This window comes from Maniola hyperantus, chromosome 28 (assembly GCF_902806685.2).
Source record: "Maniola hyperantus chromosome 28, iAphHyp1.2, whole genome shotgun sequence".
Lineage (NCBI taxonomy): Eukaryota > Metazoa > Arthropoda > Insecta > Lepidoptera > Nymphalidae > Maniola > Maniola hyperantus.
Window position 1 is genome coordinate 4,288,360 of NC_048563.1, and position 21,891 is coordinate 4,310,250.

The 21,891-nt window shown below is 39.2% G+C and overlaps 3 protein-coding genes across 4 annotated transcripts in view; 1 reads left to right on the forward strand and 2 right to left on the reverse strand.

Annotated features, from left to right (window-relative positions):
- The window catches only part of RNF220 (ring finger protein 220), a 130,472-nt gene that overhangs the window by 20,714 nt on the left and 87,867 nt on the right, over positions 1-21,891 (reverse strand). The gene's annotated exons all lie outside the window — the stretch shown is intronic.
- Positions 1,337-6,319, reverse strand: LOC117995048 (uncharacterized). Its single transcript, XM_034983035.2, has 6 exons — positions 6,165-6,319; positions 4,959-5,068; positions 4,228-4,339; positions 3,514-3,661; positions 2,503-2,596; positions 1,337-1,459 (listed from the first exon to the last, which is right to left on the reverse strand). The coding sequence occupies exons 1-6, from the start codon at positions 6,301-6,303 to the stop codon at positions 1,367-1,369; spliced, it is 696 nt and encodes a 231-aa protein (XP_034838926.1). The 5' UTR covers positions 6,304-6,319; the 3' UTR covers positions 1,337-1,366.
- LOC117994974 (titin-like) lies at positions 9,633-20,024 on the forward strand. Of its 2 annotated transcripts, none has more exons than XM_069508163.1 (3): positions 9,633-9,733; positions 12,452-19,280; positions 19,617-20,024. In XM_069508163.1, the coding sequence occupies exons 1-3, from the start codon at positions 9,705-9,707 to the stop codon at positions 19,986-19,988; spliced, it is 7,230 nt and encodes a 2,409-aa protein (XP_069364264.1). In that variant the 5' UTR covers positions 9,633-9,704; the 3' UTR covers positions 19,989-20,024. The 2 variants fall into 2 exon arrangements, with proteins under 2 accessions (XP_069364264.1, XP_069364263.1); XM_069508162.1 differs by lacking the exon at positions 9,633-9,733 and adding an exon at positions 10,299-10,388.

The following is a 21,891-nucleotide window of genomic DNA, read 5'->3' on the forward strand; positions in this document are numbered from 1 at the left end:
CAGGATTTTTTAAAACCTTAATCCACGCGTACGAAGTCGCGGGCATCAGCTAGTATTATAAATGTGAAAGTGTGTCTGTCTGTCACGGCCCAATAGTTTAACCGATTTTGACGAAATTTGGTACAGAGTTTGTTTACATCCCGGGGAACAACATAGGCTACTTTCATCCCGGAAAATCAGAGTTCCCACAGAACTTTTAAATAGCTCTCGAACTCCCGTAGCTTGCCGAAGTTTGGCGGGGGACAGGGGAGAATCCTTTGTTGTGATTGGTTGCCTCAAAAGTCACGTAATTAAGGCAATTTGCGGAATGAGGGTACCGAACGCGCGTGGGCCGACTTTTATGCTAAGCCACTGCCTAAGCTTGGCGATCGGGGGTGTCCGGCTATTGGGCGTCTATAGGTGGTGGTCTGTGATAGCTAGTGATAGGGTACAGTTCTTGCAATTCAGTAAGGCGAGTGGCTCATGCTTGTGTTTAAGTCGTATCGTTATAAGTAACGTACACTGAATGTGTGCGTTTGCGAGCGCTTGCTCGCGACTGATTGGTCCGACATGCACGCACATTTTTTTTTAACGCTGGGAAATGCAGCCAGCTAACCAGCCAGCCAACCAACTGGAGGGAAGGTATGTGGGACTCACCGGCCGAGAAGCGACCGGATTACCCACTAAAACCCAGCGGCACTCCTGCGCGTCGCCTGGCGACTGGGTCACGGGAACACCGAAGCAAACCACCGCGACCCAGCCAGCGACGTCCGCCGAGGCGGACCCTCCACCGGGGACCCACTCATGAGGTCCTCCGTCACACGTCCGAGGTGCACCAACTATGTGCACCTCACCGCCCCCGGAGACACAACGGGCGACAACGCAATCCCGCGCACGTCGCCCGCGTCTCATCCTCCGCCTCGTCCACTGTGCCCTCTGCTAGTCAGAGGGACACGCGAAGAAACCTCACCCCTGCCAGGTAATTAGCCATGGCTAACAATATCCCCGAAGAGAGATTATTAGCCATGTTACCGGGGTGCACCGGCCCGAATACTGCTCTTCCCCTCGGATGCCCGATGCATCCAAAAGGGACCAGCAGCACCCAGGCACATTGGGAGATTACCTGGCTGGCACCCCAAGCACGCACTTTTTTTTTTTTTTTAAGAATATTAGCCATGTTAAATGACTAACCGTCCTCTCCAACTAAGCGTCAGGCTTGTGCTAGGAGTAGGTACGACAATAGTGCAACGGGCGGGGTTTGAACCGTCGACCTTTATCAGTCCACTCCTTTACCGGTTGAGCTATTGAGGCTTAAATAGTGAAATAATAAATTTTATTTCAACAAATAATTTAATAATCAATTCACCGAATATATTTTTTAAACAATTTAAATGCAAACTATATAAAGAAGTGCGATCCAAAGCATGAAATCTGCGACAGTTCTGTCTGATGCGTTAGTCGCATCGCTCGGCGACTTGGTCTGTAATAAAGATATTTGTTATAACATCATGAAATACGTGGATGGTTCTGGGTTCGACTTTCGTCTAGGGTCACTTTCGTCTAAGTAGTATCATCGTCATCATCGATAGACGTCCACTGCTGGACATAGGTCTCTTGTAGGGACTTCCATACGCCACGGTCTTGCGCCGCCTGAATCCAGCGGCTCTCTGCGACTCGTCTGATGTCGTCGTCTGAGCTGAACGGGTTGCGAAGCTGAAGTGGCAATGGGCAGGGCGCATAGTTCGTAAAACCGATAGACGTTGGGGTCCCAAGATGCTGGAATGGTGACCACGTACCGGAAGACGCAGCGTTGGAAGATCCCCCACTAGGTAGACGGACTAAGAAAAATGCCTCAAAAAAATTCACAAAGGGTTCCGTACCATCGTAAAAAATAGATAATACTTCACACTTTTTAATTTTTTCAAATTTTTATGGCTGCTATTTTGAAATTTTTATTATTTGTTGTTGTAGCGGCAAAAGAAATACACATCCTCTAAAAATTTCAACTCTCTACCTACGGTTCACGAGATATAGTCCGCTGACAGACAGACAGACGGACGGACAGGAGGCTTAGTTATAGGGCCCCGTTTGCACCCTTCCGGAGCCCTAAAATGAAAGGATTTTCAGAAACGCCATCCGAGCGAAACCGTGGCGTTTTAATTAGTTAAGTAGTTAATAATAAAAAGAATACCCGGCTGAGTTTGTTGTGTGCTCTTCTCAGACCTGGGCGCGTTTGGAACCCTCGTAGCTTTAGTTTTAAGTTTGCGTGATAATTATCACCACTATATCTTACAAATCTAACAACTGACAATCAAAAAGAGTAATTTATTACCTATTTTGAATAAATAATATCATTTAATCTGTCTTTACATAATTAATTAGTACTACTTCAACTTCACATTACTTTAAACCTCTTAAAATTTAAACTAAAACTAAAACCTTAAAAAATATAATATTATAACTAAAATATATTATGAATATATTTTGAATAAATTATATTATTTTGAATTTGAATAAGCTTACAGCGCTCAATTTCTTATCACAGCTAATCTCATCGATCGAAGTCCTGAAGCGGGCGACGTCGCGAGGGTTGTTCGAGTCCGGCTGGAATTTGAACCTGAAAATACATTTCACCTTTTTTTCACACGTGTGCAGACACTTTAGCTGCATCCCACATGCGACCTCTATGGCGGGTGCAGCGGCCACCAGCGCCGAACAGGCCAAGAGGCGCAAATATGAAAACCTCGATGGGAGCTTCATATTCGTGCCTTTTGGTGTGGAGACCTTGGGGCCTTGGGGCCCGGGGGCTCGAGCTCTTTTTGAGGAAATTGCGAAAAGGGTTATCGAGTCAACCGGGGACCCGAGAGCTGGCAGCTACCTTGGTCAAAGAATTAGTTTGGCCATCCAAAGGGGTAATGCTGCCAGCATCTTGGGTACAATGCCTCGCTGCATTGGTCTCGATGAGTTTTTAGATTTAATTTAATTTATTTTACTTTTAATTTAATGTTGTTTTTTTAGATTTAAGTTTATTTAAATGATTGTCTATCCCTTTTCAAATACCTGAATAAATAAATAAAAACCGGCCAGGTGTGGGTCAGAATCGCGCACCGAAGGTCCCGTACTACAGTCGTATTTTTTCGACATTATGCACGATAAATCAAAAACTATTATGCATAAAAATAAATAAAAATCTGTTTTAGAATGTACAGGTAAAACCCTTTCATATCATTCATAATATTATGATACGCCGCACATTGTATATTAATCTTAGGTACTTTGAAAATTGAAAATACTAATGATTTTTATTTACATATTTTAATTTATTTTTTGTGATGTAACCACAAATTCACGACTTTTCCCGTGTGCTATAAAGACTTACTTGCCTGCCAAATTTCATGATTCAAGGTCAACGTGAAGTACCCTATACTATAGGTTTTCTCGACAGACAGACAATAAAGTGATCCTATAAGGGTTCCTATTTTCCTTTTTAGGTACGGAACACATTCATAAAAACTCATAAAATGAAATGCTTACTCCTGCTTTCTGGCCCGTTCAATGGGCTTTTCAATCAGTTCTGTCGTAGTTGCGTCAGCATCGATGGTAGAACTTGTTTCTGTTGAAGCTTTAGTTGTCGTAGGCACTTTAACTTCTTTGGTCACTTCTGCGCTGTCTGCCTTGTAATCTAGGATTAGAAAAAATGATATAAGTCCCGCAAATTGCTATTGCGCTACAACCATGTCTCATTAACATCGAAATGACGTCATTTTGACGTCAGCCGACATAAAAATATAATATACCATATACGGGGACGGGCGCTAATGTGGGACGCAACTTGCGTTGACACATTGGCCCCGTGTCATATCAGGAAGACAGCATCAAGACCGGGAGCCGCAGCAGAAACAGCTGAAAACGGCAAGCGGCGCAAGTATGCCTCTCTTATAGAGAGTTACATTTTTGTGCCGTTTGCCGTGGAGACCCTGGGGCCATGGAGTCTTAGTGCTAAAAATTTTTTACGAGACATTTCACCGCGATTAATAGCCTCAACTGGTGACAGAAGGGCTGGCTCATTTTTTGCGCAGCGGATCAGCCTGGCTGTCCAGCGCGGAAATGCAGCCAGTATTCTTGGCACCATTCCACGCGGTCATGATTTATATAGTAATTAGATAAGGCTAGCTTTAAGTTTTATTGTATTAAAAAAAAAAAGAAAAAAAAAAAAAAAAAATATACCATCAGCTCGTTGAATATTACCTAAGGAATCTTTATAAATGTCAGCCAGCTCTTTCTCGATCCTTGCTTCCTCGTCTTCATGTCGTCGACCGTCGATTTTGTCGATATCCTTGCCTTTCTTGCTAAAATCAATCTGTAAGTATATAATGTAAATGTAATGTGTATGTGTAGTATGTAATGTAGGTATAACTTTGATTCGGGAGTTACTCAACTACACGGAGAGCCTTGCATGAACAGATCATTAATTGTTCTCAGCGTACATTTAAAATCCTTGATAGCACATAACTCCGAAAAGTTATAGAGGTGTTTTTTTTTAAATAGAGATAGCGAGCAAACGAGCAGGCGGATCACCTGATGTTAAGTGATTACCGCCGCCCATGAATATGTGCAGCACCAGAGGAACCGCCGATGCGTTGCCGGCCTTTTAGGTATTTGTTGGTCCGCCCCTTGAATAACCCCATGTTGTAATCTAGTGGGAACACCGCCGATGGGAGTTGGTTCCACAGTTTGCACGTGCGTGGAAAGAAGGATCTGGCACAACGGACGGTCGAAGTGCACCAGACACCCAGGTGGTGAGGGTGAAATTCCTTACGGTGGCGCGCGGTGCGGTTGTAGTAAAATGAGGATGGAATGAGGTCAAAAAGCTCTTCAGAGCTCTTCATTATAAAGGTGTGTGCCCGGGATCGAGCCCCCGCCCTCCGACTAGGAGGCGGACGTCGTAACCACTACCACAGCTAGCATAAGCAACTTACAAGAGTAGTCTTGGTGAACTCCTTCTTGGTAGCAGGTGGTATGGTGGTGGTGGTATGCTTCTCATCCTCGTTCTCTGCTGATGGCTCCTCCTCCAACTCTTGGGGCAGTTCTGAGGAAGTTTGGAAGGTTTATAGGGTTCCGTACCTCAAAAGGAAAAAAGAAACCCTTGTAGGGTCACTTTTTATCAGTCTGTCTTTCTATCAGTCTGTCCAGGCTGAAATTTGAGCTATTATGACGTAGATATTCGCTAAGAAAGGATTCTTGAAAATTCAACCCGTAAGGGGTAAAATAGGGGTTCGAAATTTGTGTAGTCCACGCGGACGAAGTCGTGGACATAAGCCAGTATAGTAATAACTACGGACGTACAGAATACAGATATAGAGCAGAAAAGAAAATATTTATCTCGACAGTTCGAGATGGCAATCGAGGCAGGAGGCGTCCGATTGCCCGCATACTTGCACGTCACACGCACTATCCCACACCAGGTTAGCGCGGGGGTGAGGGTGTCCCCACCCCGATGGCTATTTGGACCTGTCGCGTAATCTCTACATAGTATAAAATAAAGTCGCTTCCCGAGTCTGTATGTATGTATGAACGCGTAGATCTTTTCAACTACGCAACGGATTTTAAAGCGGTTTTCACCAATAGATAGAGTGATTCAAGAGGAAGCCTGGAAGAGATCGCTTTAGCGATAAGGCCGCCTTTGCATGCTACATCTATTAGATTAAGATCCTGTATTGTGTTTTTTCAATGTTTACTTTGTGTTGTGTGCAATAAAGTGTAAATAAATAAAAAATAAAATAAAAATAAGTTTTATACGTATAGTTTAATTGTCATAAAATTAGAGATCCCTAGGGAAATTGAAATAATGTGAATTAGGTCGGAAAAAATCCTCTCATTTGAGAGTTTCCGAGGCGTGCGCTGCCTAAATGGTCACATTACTATCTACGTTGCACCCATGCGAAGCCGGGGCGGGTCGCTAGTATACCTATAAGTAAAATTTATCCTAAACTACGAGTAGCTGTACCGCCTAACAGTCGATTCTTTTTCAGGCATTTTTTTAAATTTTTCTATCCGTAAGAACCATCCCCGTGCTTCAAGGAATATTATTAAAAAAGAATTAGCGAAATCGGTTCAGCTGTTGTCGAGATTTGCGATCAGCAACACATTCAGCGATTCATTTTTATATCCTAGAAAATACTAACCTTTAATAGGCTGACTGATTTCTATGACCTCCTGCCCCATGGATTCCGTCAAAGAATTACAAGATACATAATTTAACAGGCACAATAGAAACATTGATTTAGTTAAACGCATTTTGGTTATTTTTGTATTGGTAACCATACTCGATTTATTGTTTCATGGCCAATTCGATTTGTCGAGGTTTTCTTAGGGTTCCTTTCATAAAATGGATAAAAAACTGGCCAAGTGCAAGTCAGACTCGCGCACTGATGGTTCCGTACTACTTACAATCGTATTTTATCGACACTTTGCACGATACATCAAAAAATATTACGCCTAAAAATAAATAGGTAAATATTTGTTTTAGAATGTGCAAATAAAGCCCTTTCATATGATACTTGGTGAATTAGCCATGACTAACAATATCCCATGAAGAGAAACTGTCCATGTTACCAGGGTACACCCACCGGCCCAAGCGCTGCTCTTCCCTCGGAAGGGACTCGCAACACTTAGGCACACGGGGAGGTTACCTGGCTGGTACCCCACATATAACCGGCCTGTCTTAAGCACCAACGCAAAACATGGCCATCAGCTATTGTGTTTTTGGACTCTTTACCCACGACTACCTCGTAGGCGCAATGTCAATTATAATGAAAGGTATGCCACAGGGGCGGCCTTTGCGAGGCCCTGGACGGTAGATCTTTACGGGGCCCTTATTTTTAGGGTTCCGTACCTCAAAAGGAAAAACGGAACCCTTATAGGATCACTTTGTTGTCTGTCTGTCTGTCTGTCAAGAAACCTACAGGGTACTTCCCGTTGACCTAGAATCATGAAATTTGGCAGGTAGGTAGATCTTATAGCTGACATTTGGGGAAAAATCTGAAAACTGTGACTTTAGGGTTAGATCACACAAACAAAATTAAATTGTGGTCATGAACTAATAATTAGTATTTTCAACTTTCGAAGTGTCTATATCAAGTGGGGTATATGAAAGGTCTTCACCTGTACATTCTAAAACAGATTTTTATTAATTTTTTGCATCATAGTTTTTGAATTATCGTGCAAAATGTCGAAAAAATACGACTGTAGTACGGAACCCTCATTGCGCGAGCCTGACTCGCACTTGGCCGGTTTTTTTGTGTGATGTAACCACAAATTCACGGTTTTCAGATATTTCCCCTAATGTCTGATATAAGACCTACCTACCTGCCAAATTTCATGATTCTAGGTCAATGGGATTAAATCTCCTTCTAAAGGTGTATTGTACGATGTACATTACTTTCGGCCGCGTACTGTACACTTTAATTTTTTTTTAGGGTTCCGTATTTTTAGAGAATATTAGCCATGTTAAATGACTAATATTCCGCTTTCCTCTCCAACTATGCGTCAGGCTTGTGCTAGGAGTAGGTACGACAATAGTGCAACGGGCGGGGTTTGAACCGTCGACCTTTCGGTTTTCAGTCCACTCCTTTACCGGTTGAGCTATTGAGGCTATTGTAGCGCTAGGACGCGAGGCCTCTGCAACGCGAGGCCCCTGCGACGTGAGGCCCCAGGCGGTTGCCCTGCATGCCATCCCCTAAGGCCACCACTGGTATGCTGATGCCGTTAGCCAATAATTGATGTGCCAACATTAGTTGTCGGGCTGCCAATCGATTTGTTATATTTTTGTATCGATCGAATGTCAATGTTACAACAGTAGTTTAAAATAACTACTACAAGCGACCCGCCCCGGCTTCGCATGGGTTTTTATTCAGATACAAATTAGCCCTTGACTGCAATCTCACCTGGTGGTAAGTGATGATGCAGTCTAAGATAATAGCGGGCTAACCTGGAAGGAGTATGACATTTTTTATTAAACCCATACCCCTTTGGTTTCTACACGGCATCGTACCGGAACGCTAAATCGCTTGGCGGCACGGCTTTGCCAGTAGGGTGGTAACTAGCCACGGCCGAAGCCTCCCACCAGACCAGACCAGAAATTTAGAAATTATAAAGTTCCAAACCCCTGCCAGGAATCGAACCCGGGACCTCCCACTATTAAGACCACAGCGCGCACCACTGCGCCAGGGAGGTCGTCAAAATGGGTGCAGTGTAGATACTAATGTGATGTCAATTTTCCTAGGGATCTCTAATTTTTAGGGTTCCGTAACATTTGAAATCCTAAAACTCTGTTGAGTTTGTATGGATGTTGCACATTCCTCTTATAAAACCTCTCTCCTATTCCTCTTATTTAATTAATTAAAACGCACATAACTCCGAAAAGTTAGAGGTGCGTGCCCGGGATCGAACCCCCGACCTCCGATTAGAAGGCGGGCGTCCTAACCACTAGGCTATCACAGCTTGACCACTAGATTGTTAGTAGGTAATTAATGAATATTAATCAGCAATCAACAGAATAATAAGGAAAGCCTTTTCACACCTCTCATCAAAGTGGTATCAGCATTGACTTATATATTACTTCGTCAGGACAGGGCCATTGAACAAGCAAAATGGCACCAACTCATCCTAAAATGTTTATTAAGCACCAATGCAACCTCAGTGACGTCTGGATTTCAAACTCCTCGAGCCTCAATAGCTCACCGGTATAGGAGTGAACTGAAAACCGAAAGGTCGACGGTTCAAACCCCGCCCGTTGCACTATTGTCGTACCTACTCCTAGCACAAGCCTGACGCTTAATTGGAGAGGAAAGGGGAATATTAGTCATTTAACACGGCTAATATTCTTTTAAAAAAAATAGGGTCGTTCATTAGTATCTAAGCGGTGGCGCTGATTTATTTGGTCCCTAAACCGTGAAAAATTTTGTTCGCTTGACCATATCTTGTCATTTATATCGATGGGTATATGTTACATCAAGCCAATTTCCTATTTTTATTGATGGAACGGCAAAGTCGAGAGCTCTAAAACATGAATGGTTCCGTAGGAAAGTTGGCTGCCCGTGCTAGCGAACTTCACAAACAAAAGAGGGTTCTCAAATCCACACGCATTGATGATACAATAATTGATGTTAGGTACTTCTTATTTTCGTCAAAACATAGGTAACGATCGAACAAATAGACAAAATAATATGTCGATCCTATCCTAATCCAAAAACTATTTTAAATCAGGTTTTTTCATATGATACCCCACTTGATATAGTTATCTTACTTTGGAAATTGAAAATACTAATTTTTTGTGTGATGTCCTACCTAACCACAAATTCACAGTTTTCAGATTTTTTGCCCTAATCTCTGCTATAAGACCTACCTACCTTCCTTTCATGATTCTAGGTTAACGGGAAGTACCGAAAGTAACGAAGTAAGAAGTAAGTAACGAAATTATCCTATAAGGGTTCCCTTTTTCCTTTTGAGGTACAGAACCCTAAAACAAACAAAACTTTCCTCTTTTCATTAATATTATTTTGGTAGCTAAGAACAATATTTTGATTGCAGTTTGAATTCTCAGACTACGGAACCCTAATGACTAATACCCCTAAATAGCCAACAGATCACTCACAGCTAGCTATTAAAGATTTTCATTCAGTAATTGGCCGCACCACCTAGAATGTATTAGTGAGATATTAATTATGAAATTCTACTTGGTCTACAAGAATCAGTAATTTTAACTTTTTTTAAAACCTGTGTGCAGTGATTTTTGTTTTGTGGTAAAAAGGAACGCATGTGCATTATTTTTCAGGCCTTAAAGGACTGATATCTAGGGCCGTAAAATAAATTAAAAGAAAAAAAGGATTATCTTTTCTATATAATATAAAAATGAATCGCTAAATGTGTTGCTGATCGCAAATCTCACGAACAGCTGAACCGATGTCGCTAATTCTTTTTTCATAATATTCCTTGAAGTACGAGGATGGTTCTTACGGAGAGAAAAAATTTAAAAAATCCTGAAAAAGAATCGACTCTCAGGCGGTACGAAGTTTGCCAGGGCGCTCAATAGATCAGATTCAATAGATTTTGAACAGTGTTACCTATTCAAGATGTATTATCTTTGAGCTGACTCAATTTTCAGGAATAGACTGCGTTAGGTCTATGACTCTGTCTTAAGCCTAATTTACACGGATCAAGTTGTTAAGTAGTTAACTAAATTTTAAGCTACTTAATTTTAAGTAAGCGGTTTCAGGCATCCAGACCAGGAATTTACTTAAAGCTCTTATTAGTAAAGATTTTCATTCAGTAATCGACAGCACCACCTAGAACCTAGAATGTATTAGTGGGATATTAATTATGAAATTCTACTTGGTCTACAAAAATCAGTAATTCTAACTTTTTTTTTAAATCCGTGTGCAGTGATTTTTGTTTTGTGGTAGAAAGGAACGCATGTGCATTATTTTTCAATTGTTTTGGAACAGTGTATTCAAGATGTATTGATACTAACCCAATTTTAAGGTCCAAGACACGGGTCTGCCCGCGAAATTCAAATTTAATTTTTTTCACATTTTGTAAACTAATGCGACAAAGTAGACTTATAGCATTCAAATCTTGCCCCGAGCATCTTCACAGGTTTATATAAAAATCTTTACTTGAAAGTGTCCAGTATAAGAAATTAGTCAAAATAATGACTAATTCGTGAGTAGCTCACGTCAAAATCATTATTTTGACTAATTTCTTAAACTGGACACTTTCAAGTAAAGATTTTTATATATAAGCCTGTGAAGATGATATTGCTAGTGGCTCAATTTGAATGCCATTAAGCCTACTTTGTCGTATTAGTTTACGAATTGCGAAAAACCAAATTGAATTTTAATTTCGCAGGCAAACCATGTCTTCCACCTTATTAAGGAAAATACTCTGTCTTAGAGCTAGCGCGTACCACAGTATGGGGAGATGCGGTGCGTTTTAAAATCCGCAAATTTTAATTTTACTCTATCAAAATCCGGTGCGATATTAATTCCGCAGTGCGCGCGCTTCTATGTAGTTCTACAGTTCACAGATTTTCGCTCGCGCTAGCTCTTACCAAGGTTTAATAGACTAAGAGCCCGGAAGGGCCAGAAATTCATTATTTTATAAAAGCTTAAAGTTTATCTGCGCCTTGTCCCCAACATAGGGAGCTCCTCTGTGGTTTTTACAATGCGTGCTACCTATTATGTGTAATTTTCTCTTGTATATTAATAATAAATTTAAAAAAAAAGCAACAGTGACGATCAGTGGCTTTGACAGATAACAGGTAACAAAGACGTATATAATCTTTCATTTCTTCGGAATAGTACATATTAGAAATCCCGTCATGCATTGCCAGACTCTCAGTATCGTGGCAACCAAAAACACCCAAGAATTGAATACGTCTTTGTTTTCTCTTATCTACCAAAGCCACCATGATCCAAACTTCATAGTCGCGGATTGTTCCTCCTTGCGCATGCACCGACGAAGTGGTGCATGCGCAAGGAGGAACAAACCTCCCGACCCGGGGACCCAACGGGCGACAACTGCAGACTCCGCGCACGTCGCCCGCGTCCCATCCTCCGCCTCGTCCACTGTGCCCTCTGCTAGTCAGAGGGACACGCGGAGAATACTGCTCTTCCCATCGGATGCCCGATGCATCCAAAAGGGACCAGCAGCACCCAGGCATACTGGGAGGTTACCTGGCTGGCACCCCCTAGTACGGAACCCCCTTTTTTTTTAACGCTGGGAAATGCGTTTACGCATCCCCCCCTCCTGGAAGCCAGCCAGCTAACCAGCCAGCCAACCAACTGGAGGGGTATGTGGGACTCGCCGCCCGAGAGGCGACCGGAATACCCACTAAAACCCAGCGGCGCTCCTGCGCGTTGCCTGGTGACTGGGTCACGGGAACGCCGAAGCTAACCACCGCGACCCAGTCAGCGACATCCGCCGAGGCCGACCCTCCACCGGGGACCCCGTTCACGAGGTCCCCACACCGCACGTCCGAGGCGCACCGACCAAGTGCGTGCGCCTCCCGACCCGGGGACCCAACGGGCGACAACTGCACACTCCGCGCATGTCGCCCGCGTCCCATCCTCCGCCTCGTCCGCTGCGCCCTCTGCTAGCCAGAGGGACACACGGAGAACCCTCCCCCCTGCCAGGTCATTAGCCATGGCTAACAATATCCCCGAAGAGAGATTGTTAGCCATGTTACCGGGGTGCACCGGCCCGAATACTACTCTTCCCCTCGGATGCCCGATGCATCCAAAAGGAACCAGCAGCACCCAGGCACACTGGGAGGTTACCTGGCTGGCACCCCTAGTACGAAACCCTCTGTGTGCGAGTCTGACTCGCACTTGCCCGGTTACTAACAAAAAAATAACATTTTTATTATTCATTTAGACAATCTGATTATTCAATAATTCATTTTAATTTTCAGTGGTCTCTACGACCCCATTCTCGATGACTCCGAAGATCTTTACGCACCCATAGGACCAGATGATTCAGACCAAGGCACCAACGTTCAAGAACTAAGACAAGTCCAAATAGAAACAAAAGAATCACAAGACAAAACGAGATTAGAGTCTGATTATTCTATTCTAGAATCTTCTACACCCTATAGGCCTTTCTCGGCTGGTACTTTAGAAGAACCTATAATATTAAACCTTAATTACAAAGATGTCTTTCCTGAACTCAGTCTGGATGAACTACCCTCACAAATTAAATATAAACTACCAGTTTCTGAACAATATGACCCTGAAGGCAAGAAAATCAAAGAAAAAACAGTTTACGATAAAAATATTATAATCGATTTTGAAAAAATTAAGAAACTCGCTGAACAACAAACTAAAGATGTATTTTGCAAAAAAGAGGTTGACAAAAGTTTATTTAAAAAGACGGAAAAAGTAAAAGTTTCTACACAAGAATCTAAACATTTGAATATTTTAGAAAAAACTGAGTTACGTAAAATAAGGCAAGCAGCTAAACAGGTTATAGAAGACAGTCTAAGTAAAGCTGTGTCTATGGCTAATCAATTGAAAAATAAATCAGATTACAAAAGTGAGTCTTTATATAAAGAAAAGGAAATTTTATCGCAAACACACAAACTATCAAAAGAAACGTCTCTACAATCAAAGTTAAAAAAACGGAAGATAACTAAAAAAGTTTCTTTCGAAGATGACAACAATAAAGTGCATGAAGAAAAAATATCATCAGATGAGGCTACTAAAAGGGAAGTACGCGTTGCGGATGAAATTAAAAAGTTTGAGACGTTTGATATACAAATGGATTCGAAACTAAATGTAGAAGAGAGGAGGCTATTAACTCAACGAGACATTGAAGAAGCTATAGAGGCTGGCACAGTCCGTCAAAGAACTGGAATGTTTAAGACTGGCACTGACAAAATAATGGCAAGTAAACTTGATCAAAAGACGTTTGAAAAAGTTAAAAAAGATGTCAAAACTGATTTAGAGTTAGCCAAGCAAAGGGTTTATAACATTGGATTACAAATTATACCATGCATACGTGCTACAGTGCAAACTTCACGCCAAAGTACTATGCTATTAAAAAGATTTATTTTGCAAATGACTAAAATTATGACTACGTTATATAGATTTATTCCAATAGAAAAAAGATATAATTTCACAAGATCAAAGCGAATATATGAAGACAGGAAAGAAAGTCACGAGTATATTCATAAAATAGATTCTGGTGATGAACTATTCAGAAGAGACACATTAATGGATAGAGAAAAAGAAATTAAAAAACCCAAACTCTCAGGAGCTAAAATTGCACAAATAGAGGGTCTTAAACCTGCAGAACTAACTGATAGAATGAATATAGTCATTTCAGAATTTCTGCGGAAATCGGTGAAGGAAGAACAATTTGATAAAGAGGAATGTCATCGAAGTCAAACATCGACTTCGAAAAGCGAAAGAGAAACACAAGACGAGTTTTTGAATGATACTTCTTTTAGTGAAAGGACTTTTGATGAGAGCCATACAGGAGATGAATTTTTGTATGGTTCTTCATTCAGAGAAACAACTTTTGATAAAGATAAAAGTGGAAGTGAATTTTCAGATAGGAATAGGAAACTGATTGAAGAAATGTATGAAACTAAAACCCAGTCATATGAAATGCGTGAAATGAAAGAAGAAAAACGTTATTCGGAGTCCAAAACTTCAAAATATGATTCTAAACTGCATTCATATGAAACTGAATCAACAACAAGAGACGATGTCAGTGTACCTTTAACTTACATTGCTATAGTAGAAGCTCATGTTTACACGAATATAAATGCCATTTTCGAAGAACAAATGAGACGAATGTCTGAAAGTATGAAACAAACTGATTTCACAGAATCGGGTATTATCTATTATAGATGTGAAGTGTCTGTCTTTTACAGACAATTTAGAGAACCCTCATTACCACCTACTGTAGTCATAGAATCCATTGAAGAAATTCCGTCAGAACAAGTGTTTGAGCAAGAAAGGCAAGAACTTTTACAAACATGTGAAACTGGTTATGAAGACACAGCAAAGCAGCTAGCAGTACAAAAAATATCCGAGGTTATAGAGCCTTTACTTAAGATAAAGGAAGTTAAGTCTGTAAATATCAAACAAGCTTATCCTGCTTTTGAAACGCCACTCAGGTTAATATCTGAACAAACAACCGTCACAATGGAAAAAGAAGAAAATATTTTACAGGAATCAAAGTTAATTGAAACATCCCTCATTTCAATTGAAAAGCCACTAAAATCCGTGGTGGAAACTTCAGAAATTAAAGACGAAGAAAGAAGTGGATTTGTTGAAATACAAGAGATTGAAGAGCGTAAGCCACGACCAATTTTAGAACCAAGCCAAACCATTGCTGAAACTACTGAAATATTCGTAGAAGAAGAAGCAGTGGGAATGCTTGAAATCCCTCATCCCATCGCACAATTACCACAACCTGTTAAGTTTGAAAGGGCTATCAAATCAGTTGCTGAAACTAGTGAGGTGATTGTCGATGAAGCTAATATCGATATATTGGAAGTTTCAAAAAGCGTAGGTTCAACACCTAGATACACAATTGCAGATAATCTGCGGTCAATTGCAGAAACGATGATCGCAATCATAGAAGAACCTAAAAGTGAAAGCAAAGATGTGATGAAAATTACTGGTGAAACAGTTAAAGTTGGAGTGGATGAAATAATCGCAAGTGAGGTTTTCGAGGTTTTCCCTGAAGAGCCTGTATATGAAGAAGTAATACAAACTGAAATTAAAAGGAGAGAGAGTGAAGTGTTTTTGGAAAAATCTCTTTTAGTTTTACCTGAAATCACTTTGACTTCCGTGGAAGAACCTATTTGTGAAGAACTGGTTATATCTAAGGCCCTAAGCAAGGAAGCCAAAGTTGATATAAGTGCAAAGGTTGTTGCTGAAATAACTGAAGTGTCTCTTAATGAAAAAGAAGAGGATACTTTTGATGTAGTAAAAATTACTGTAAAGGAACCTGGAGCACTAAAAGAAGAGTCAGTTTTATCGGTTGGCGAAACGCAAACAATTTTGCCCTTTGAACCACTCGCAGAGGTATTTGATTCTAAAAAAGTAATTAACCAACAAGCTTCTATAACCTTCAAAGAGTTAAAGGCAACCGAAACTACTTTCACACATGTTGAAGAACCAAAAGTAGCTTTTGAAATTAATGAATATTTAAAACAACAAGCTCATGTGGAAGTCGAAGAATTAAAATCAGCAACAGTTTCATCTGTCACTGTTGAGGAACCAAAGCAGGAAACTGTAGAAACACATAAAGTGAATAATAAAGAGGCAAACACTGATATGGAAGCTTCTCTCTTAACTGTTGCTGAAAACACAATAATTTTGCCAGAAGGACCCCACCACGGAAATCTGGAAATTCCACAAGTAGAAACAAAGCGACCTAAAACATTAATAGAAGGTGGTTTGATTGTAGCTGAAACTGTATTAGTATCTCCTACTAGTCCGGAAGGGGATTTTAACTTCACTGAAAAAATAAATCAACAAGCCAAAATTAGTATTGAAGAATCCAAAGCAATAACAACATCACTTGTACATTTGGAAGAACCAAAGGAAGTGAAATTTGATCTACTACAATTGCTAGAAAAGCAACCACAAGCTTTGCTACAAGATTATATGTTACCAGTAGCTACAACATTAGAAGTATTACCCGAAGGGCCTAAAGATGACGATCTTATAACACCTAAACCTGTACATGAGAAAGCAGATATTGATATTGAGGAATTTAAAACTGCGTCAGTAACTTATGTTTCCGTTGAAGAACCTAAGAACGAAAGTTTAGAAAATTTTTCATATAAAGAAAAAGAATCCGAATCTTTATTAGAAAAACCTGTATTTAATGTAGCAGAAAAGTTTGATATAGTACCGGAAGGACCACTGTACGATAAATTAGAAACACCAGAAATACCAAGTGGTAAAGCTAATATTATTGTTGAAGAAATTAAACCTCTTACAATAAGTATTATAACTCCTAATGAACCGCAGGAAAAATCAGTGGATGTTCCCCAAGTAAAAGACATAACACTACAATTTATAATAGATGACCACTTTTTACCGGTTGTTGAAGCCATATCAGTTGTACCTGATGAACCTAAAGATAGTTTTACTGTAGTGTCAGTTACAAGTGAGCAGGCCAATGTGAAAATTAAAGAATCAAAAGGTACCAGCATAACTGTCGTATATTCTGAGGAACCAAAAGAAGAAGATATAAAATTGCCAATTATTGAGGTTAAACAACAACAGCCTGTATTAGAGGCAGTTTATTTAACAGCTGCTGAAACATCACTGATATTGTCAGAAGAATCTAAAATTACTTTTGAGATAGCAAAAACAACAAACCAACAAGCACATATTGAAGTAATAGAACAAAAAGCAGCTGAAGCTAGCCTAGTGTTCTCACTGGACTCAAGAGACAAAGATTTGGTTATAGAAGAAGTTATTGAGAAAACACCTAAAACCTTAGTTGAACGTCCTGTTTTAACTGCTGCAGAAAATTCCATTATTATATCAGAGGAAAAAGTAGAGGCACTTCCAAAAGCTACTAAACCAAGCGGTCAAAAAGCGACAATATATTTGGAAGGCCTAAAACTACCCAATACACTCATACTTTTTTCAGAAGAACCATCACCTGCTATTATAGAAGTTGAGAAACTAAATAAAAAAGAACCTCACTTTACAGTTGAACAAACAGTAAAAGCTGTTGCTTTGATAAATATAGTTCAAACAAGTGAAGTAGAAACGGAATTTACGGTATTTTCTAAAGCAATATCTAAAGTAGGTAGACTCACATACGAAGCATATACACCAGTTTTCCATACAACGACAATTGTTTATGAAGATGCTGCAAACTATGAAAGCAAAATATCTAAAATAGTTAACCAAGCTAAAGTTATAATAGTAGAGGCAACTGCAACCGCTATAGCCAAGAGTACATTTGTTAATGTTACTATTGCAAAAGAAGAAATTGTCGATGTTAGTAAATACACTGTTGAATTCGCTGAAGATCACGTGACAAAAGAAGCTGCTTTGAAAGTAAAGAAAGAAATAACAGTCGATATCAAAGATATTGATTGGAGCAGTGCCTCTTCTACCATATCCTCAGCACCCTCTTCGCCTTTTATTCAGGAATATGTTTTTGGTATTGCTACTGGCCATGAATATAGAGTCCAATCACCGCAAGAAACTGAACTGCATATTGTGCAACCAGCAAAAGATTCGTATGGAGTTGACAGCGCTAATGCGAGCTATACATTAACTTTCGAAGCAGCGTACGAGGAAGAAGACGAGATACTACATATGGAAGAATTCAGTGACGTAGTCAAGAAAAACCAGTTTTGGATATCTGATATTAAAACCATAGAGACAATAGAATCTTCAGATGCTAGAATACATTTAGTGGATATAACTATGGGTGTCGAAGCTCACAAGGCTAGTGAAAAGGATGTTTCTATTCAGAGTATCAAAAGTAGGTCTCAATCATTTGACACATCAGCAGACTTTGAGCTTAGCTTGCAGTCTTCAGCACAATCAAAAGCAAGAGAAACTCAAATCTCAGATAATATGAAAGCAATCGCAACCATTGATTTAAGATCAGATCGATCTTTTAAGACTGTAGAGGATGTAGAGTCACAAGCTAAAGTTAACATAAAATCAAATTCAGCTAAAGCGTATTCTGCGCAAAGTGTAGATGTATCTTACGGCTTAACACTAGAAAACGGAGTCATAGTAGATGGTCAGTCAATGGAATTAGACGTACAAACTTCAGTAGAATCTAAAACTGCATGTGCAAAGTCAACTAAAAGGACAGTGAAAAAAGGAGCAAAATCTATGGCTTTGAAAACTTCAGAAACTGACATAGAAGCAAGTTATGATTATGAAGCAGGTATGAATGTTGAATCAACTAGTATTTCTAAGGAAAGCTATGCAGCTATGCAGGGGAGAATTCAATCAAGGAGAGCTGCTAAGGAAAGCTATACAGCTATGGAAGGAAGTATTGAATCAAGAAGTATTGTTGGGGGAAGCCATGCAACAATAGAAGCAAATCTTGAATCAAGCAGAGTTTCGGAAGAAAGCTATTTAGCAATGGGAGGTAAAGTTGAATCTAGTCGTGTTGCTAAAGGTACCTACGCAGAAATGGATGCTAGTTTACAATCAAGAAGTATTTCTAAGAGTAGTTATGCAGCAGCAGAAGCTAGTCTTGAAGCAAGTACTATTTCACAAACCAAGCATTCATCAAAGCAGGCAAGCTTTGAATCTAAAACATCCAAATCAATGGAGATGGATGCAAGACAGAAAATGTCTACTGAAACAACTCAAGATAGACGACAAAAGCTATCATTGCAGACAGATTTGAAAGAAATTATAGCTCAAGTTACAAATGGCATGAAGTCTCCATCTCCAGAAGACATACCGTCTACTCCATTAAGAGATGTATATATATTTAGATTACGAACACCTGTGCCAGAAGAGACTACCTTTGTACCCCGTGACTGTTCCTTCTCGCCTGAAAGTGTTCATGAGGACGACTATATCATAGTAAATGGAATGGTTCCTCATATAGATACGAAAATAGTAAGAGTCTTATACAGTCCACCGTTAGAGACACCGCGTACGTCTCCTGTGAGGAAGGTGGAACCTGTTTTTACGAAGCCAGGACTGAGAGGTGGGTCAGAGACGCCAGAGTTTTTTAAGCCAGGGTCGAAAAGTGGATCTCGCACTCCAGAATTTACTAAGGTAATTTTTTAAAGCAAACTTTCTTAATACATAGTACACGTAGATGTATAGTTCTTGCAATTCACGAAGGCGAGTGAACGTCGTTTACATGGGCATTGCGTGAGTGTGCCTGCATTTCGAACCAATCAGTCGCGAATAAGCGCTCGCAAACGCACACATTTAGTGTACGTTACTTATACCGATACGATTTAAACACAAGCATGAGCCACTCGCCTTCATAAAATGCAAAAACTATAGAAGAAAAGTAGTAGCATAATCTAGTAACAATGGTACGAATTTATTAATATAATTTCTGAATTTCTACAATATTAAATAATTTTTATTTATTTATTTTAGGAGGAGATACTCGAAATCGGTCGGAAATCGGCTCTCCTTGCTTCAGAAATTGACAAAACAATCAGAAGCATTGAAGAGTACAAGGAATCGGTCGGCATTGGTGCCAATACCGAAAAAGCTGAAACGAAAGGAGACTTAAGACTTAATGAAAAAGAAGAAACTACAAAAAAATCACTAAACAATCTAAAAGTAGAAAAAACAAGAAAGCCTGTTGATACTAAAAAAGTAAAAAGTTCAGATACAAAAAATTCCAGTGAAACATATTATGGAGCTCAAAGTACAGATTCAAAAAAAATAACCGAATTAGATGTCAGAAAAGAAGAAAATAATAAATCGCGTAAAAGAATGTTGTCTAGGTTTTCACAAATTTGAAAATAAGTTAATTAAATAAAAAATTATTTTCATTTTTATGTTTTTTTTTTTTAGTTGTGGTTAAAGAATTTTATTCTCAAAAGAAATCAGATATACAAATTTCACTTAATGAGAAATTATAGTAACAAAACTTAAACTAATTTTATCTTTCGGCACAGCGCGGTGGCAAGCAACAACACGATCGTAAAAATAGCGGGTAGTATAATGTATGGCAATGCTCATACACTTTGCCGGCAGGGCCGGACTCAGATATTTATAATAACAAAATTTTTCAGTTTCTTTTTGAAAATGTTTATCTTACTAATATTTTTGATTTCTGTAGGTATTTTATTAAACATTTGTGCTCCTTCAAAAGTTATGTTCTTTTTACCGTAATTAGTGCGTGAACCTTTTAGAGAGATGTTATCAACGTTACGTAAAAGTCGGCCTCCCAGTTCCCTTTTAGTTTTAAATGATAATTTTGAATGTATTGTCTTTGATATAATTTTTTTAATTAATATGCATGTATTATAGTAATACATTTGTAGGATATTCATTAATTTAGTTTCCGCATAAATAATTTTTGTAGGGGTAAGGAAGTCATAATTATAAAGAATTTTTATTATTTTATTTTGGATTATTTGTAGACAATTTAAATTAGTTTTAGCCGCACTGCCCCAAATTTCTATCAAATAATCAAGATGAGGTTTTACGAGTGAGTTGTAAATGTTTATCCGAACCTTTTGTGGAAGACATCGAACTATACCATCTTCTTTCTTTCTTCGCTCTGGGCTGGTTTCCGCACTTAAACGTTTCCGTCTGTTGTGCGAACTATACCATATAGTGATCCTAGAAGAGATGACAGTGTTGATTTTACTTTACTTATGTGCGGTTTCCAAGTTAACTGGCTGTCAATCGTTAAACCAAAGTATTTTTCTTCGGTAGATTGTTTAATTTTAAAATTATTTATTGTAAGTGGAATGTGTACCGGGACTTTTTTGTTTTTTGCTTTAAAAATAACATAGCTCGTTTTTGATGTATTGACAGTTAGTAGGTTGTATTGAAACCAGTCATGTAAGGTGTTGAGATCCTCTTGTGCTAATTTTATTAAGTCATCGATTGAGCGTCCATAGTAGAATATACATGTATCGTCAGCATATAGACTTACTTCTCCATGTAAAGATAAATCACTAATATCATTGACATATATTAAAAATAACAGAGGCCCTAGTATAGAGCCCTGAGGAACTCCGCAAGTAATTGGCTGAGCATCACTTTGATAATTGCCAATTTTTACAATTTGGAACCGATTTGTTAGGTAAGACTCAATTGTTTTGTACGCAGAGCCCGTAATTCCTATGTTTACAAGTTTTTTTAATAAGACTGAGTGACTTACGGTGTCAAACGCTTTCTTTAAGTCTATAAATATACCAAGAGCAATATTTTTTGAGTCTATGTTCGATTTAATTTTGGTCACGAGATCTATTGTAGCTGATAAAGTATTTGACTTTGGACGAAATCCGTACTGCCGTTCGAAAATAAAATTTAGTTGGTTAAGGTAAATATCTAGTCTATTATAAATAATCTTCTCAAATATTTTTGAAATTACTGGCAATACTGAAACTGGTCTGTAGTTACTGGGATCCGATTTCTTTCCAGATTTATATATTGGCGTAACTTTTGCTATTTTGTGCTCATCTGGGAATTGGCCTTTGTCTAAATAATGGTTAATGCAATTTACAAGAGACGGGCACAGGTAATCTTTTATACATTTAATAGTTTTTGTGCTGATTCTGTCTATACCTGAACTGCAATTTGAATCAAGATTATTTACTATTTGAATTACTTCTTCTGCGGTACAGGGTGTAAATTTAGGTAACTTTTGCGAAAATTTATCTCGATTTGCAGTACATGTATTAATGTG

What these genes read in the sequence shown, in the direction of transcription:
- LOC117994974 (XM_069508163.1), top strand. Translation starts at nt 9,705, where the DNA reads ATGAAATTCTACTTGGTCTACAAGAATCA. An exon ending in TACTTGGTCTACAAGAATCA is followed by an intron (nt 9,734 to 12,451) that starts GTAATTTTAACT and finishes TTTAATTTTCAG; the next exon opens with TGGTCTCTACGACCCCATTC. An exon ending in GCACTCCAGAATTTACTAAG is followed by an intron (nt 19,281 to 19,616) that starts GTAATTTTTTAA and finishes TATTTATTTTAG; the next exon opens with GAGGAGATACTCGAAATCGG.
- LOC117995048 (XM_034983035.2), bottom strand. Translation starts at nt 6,303, where the DNA reads ATGGTTACCAATACAAAAATAACCAAAATGCGTTTAACTAAATCAATG. An exon ending in GAACGGGCCAGAAAGCAGGA is followed by an intron (nt 2,597 to 3,513) that starts GTAAGCATTTCA and finishes ATGTATTTTCAG; the next exon opens with GTTCAAATTCCAGCCGGACT. An exon ending in GTGATAAGAAATTGAGCGCT is followed by an intron (nt 1,460 to 2,502) that starts GTAAGCTTATTC and finishes TCTTTATTACAG; the next exon opens with ACCAAGTCGCCGAGCGATGC.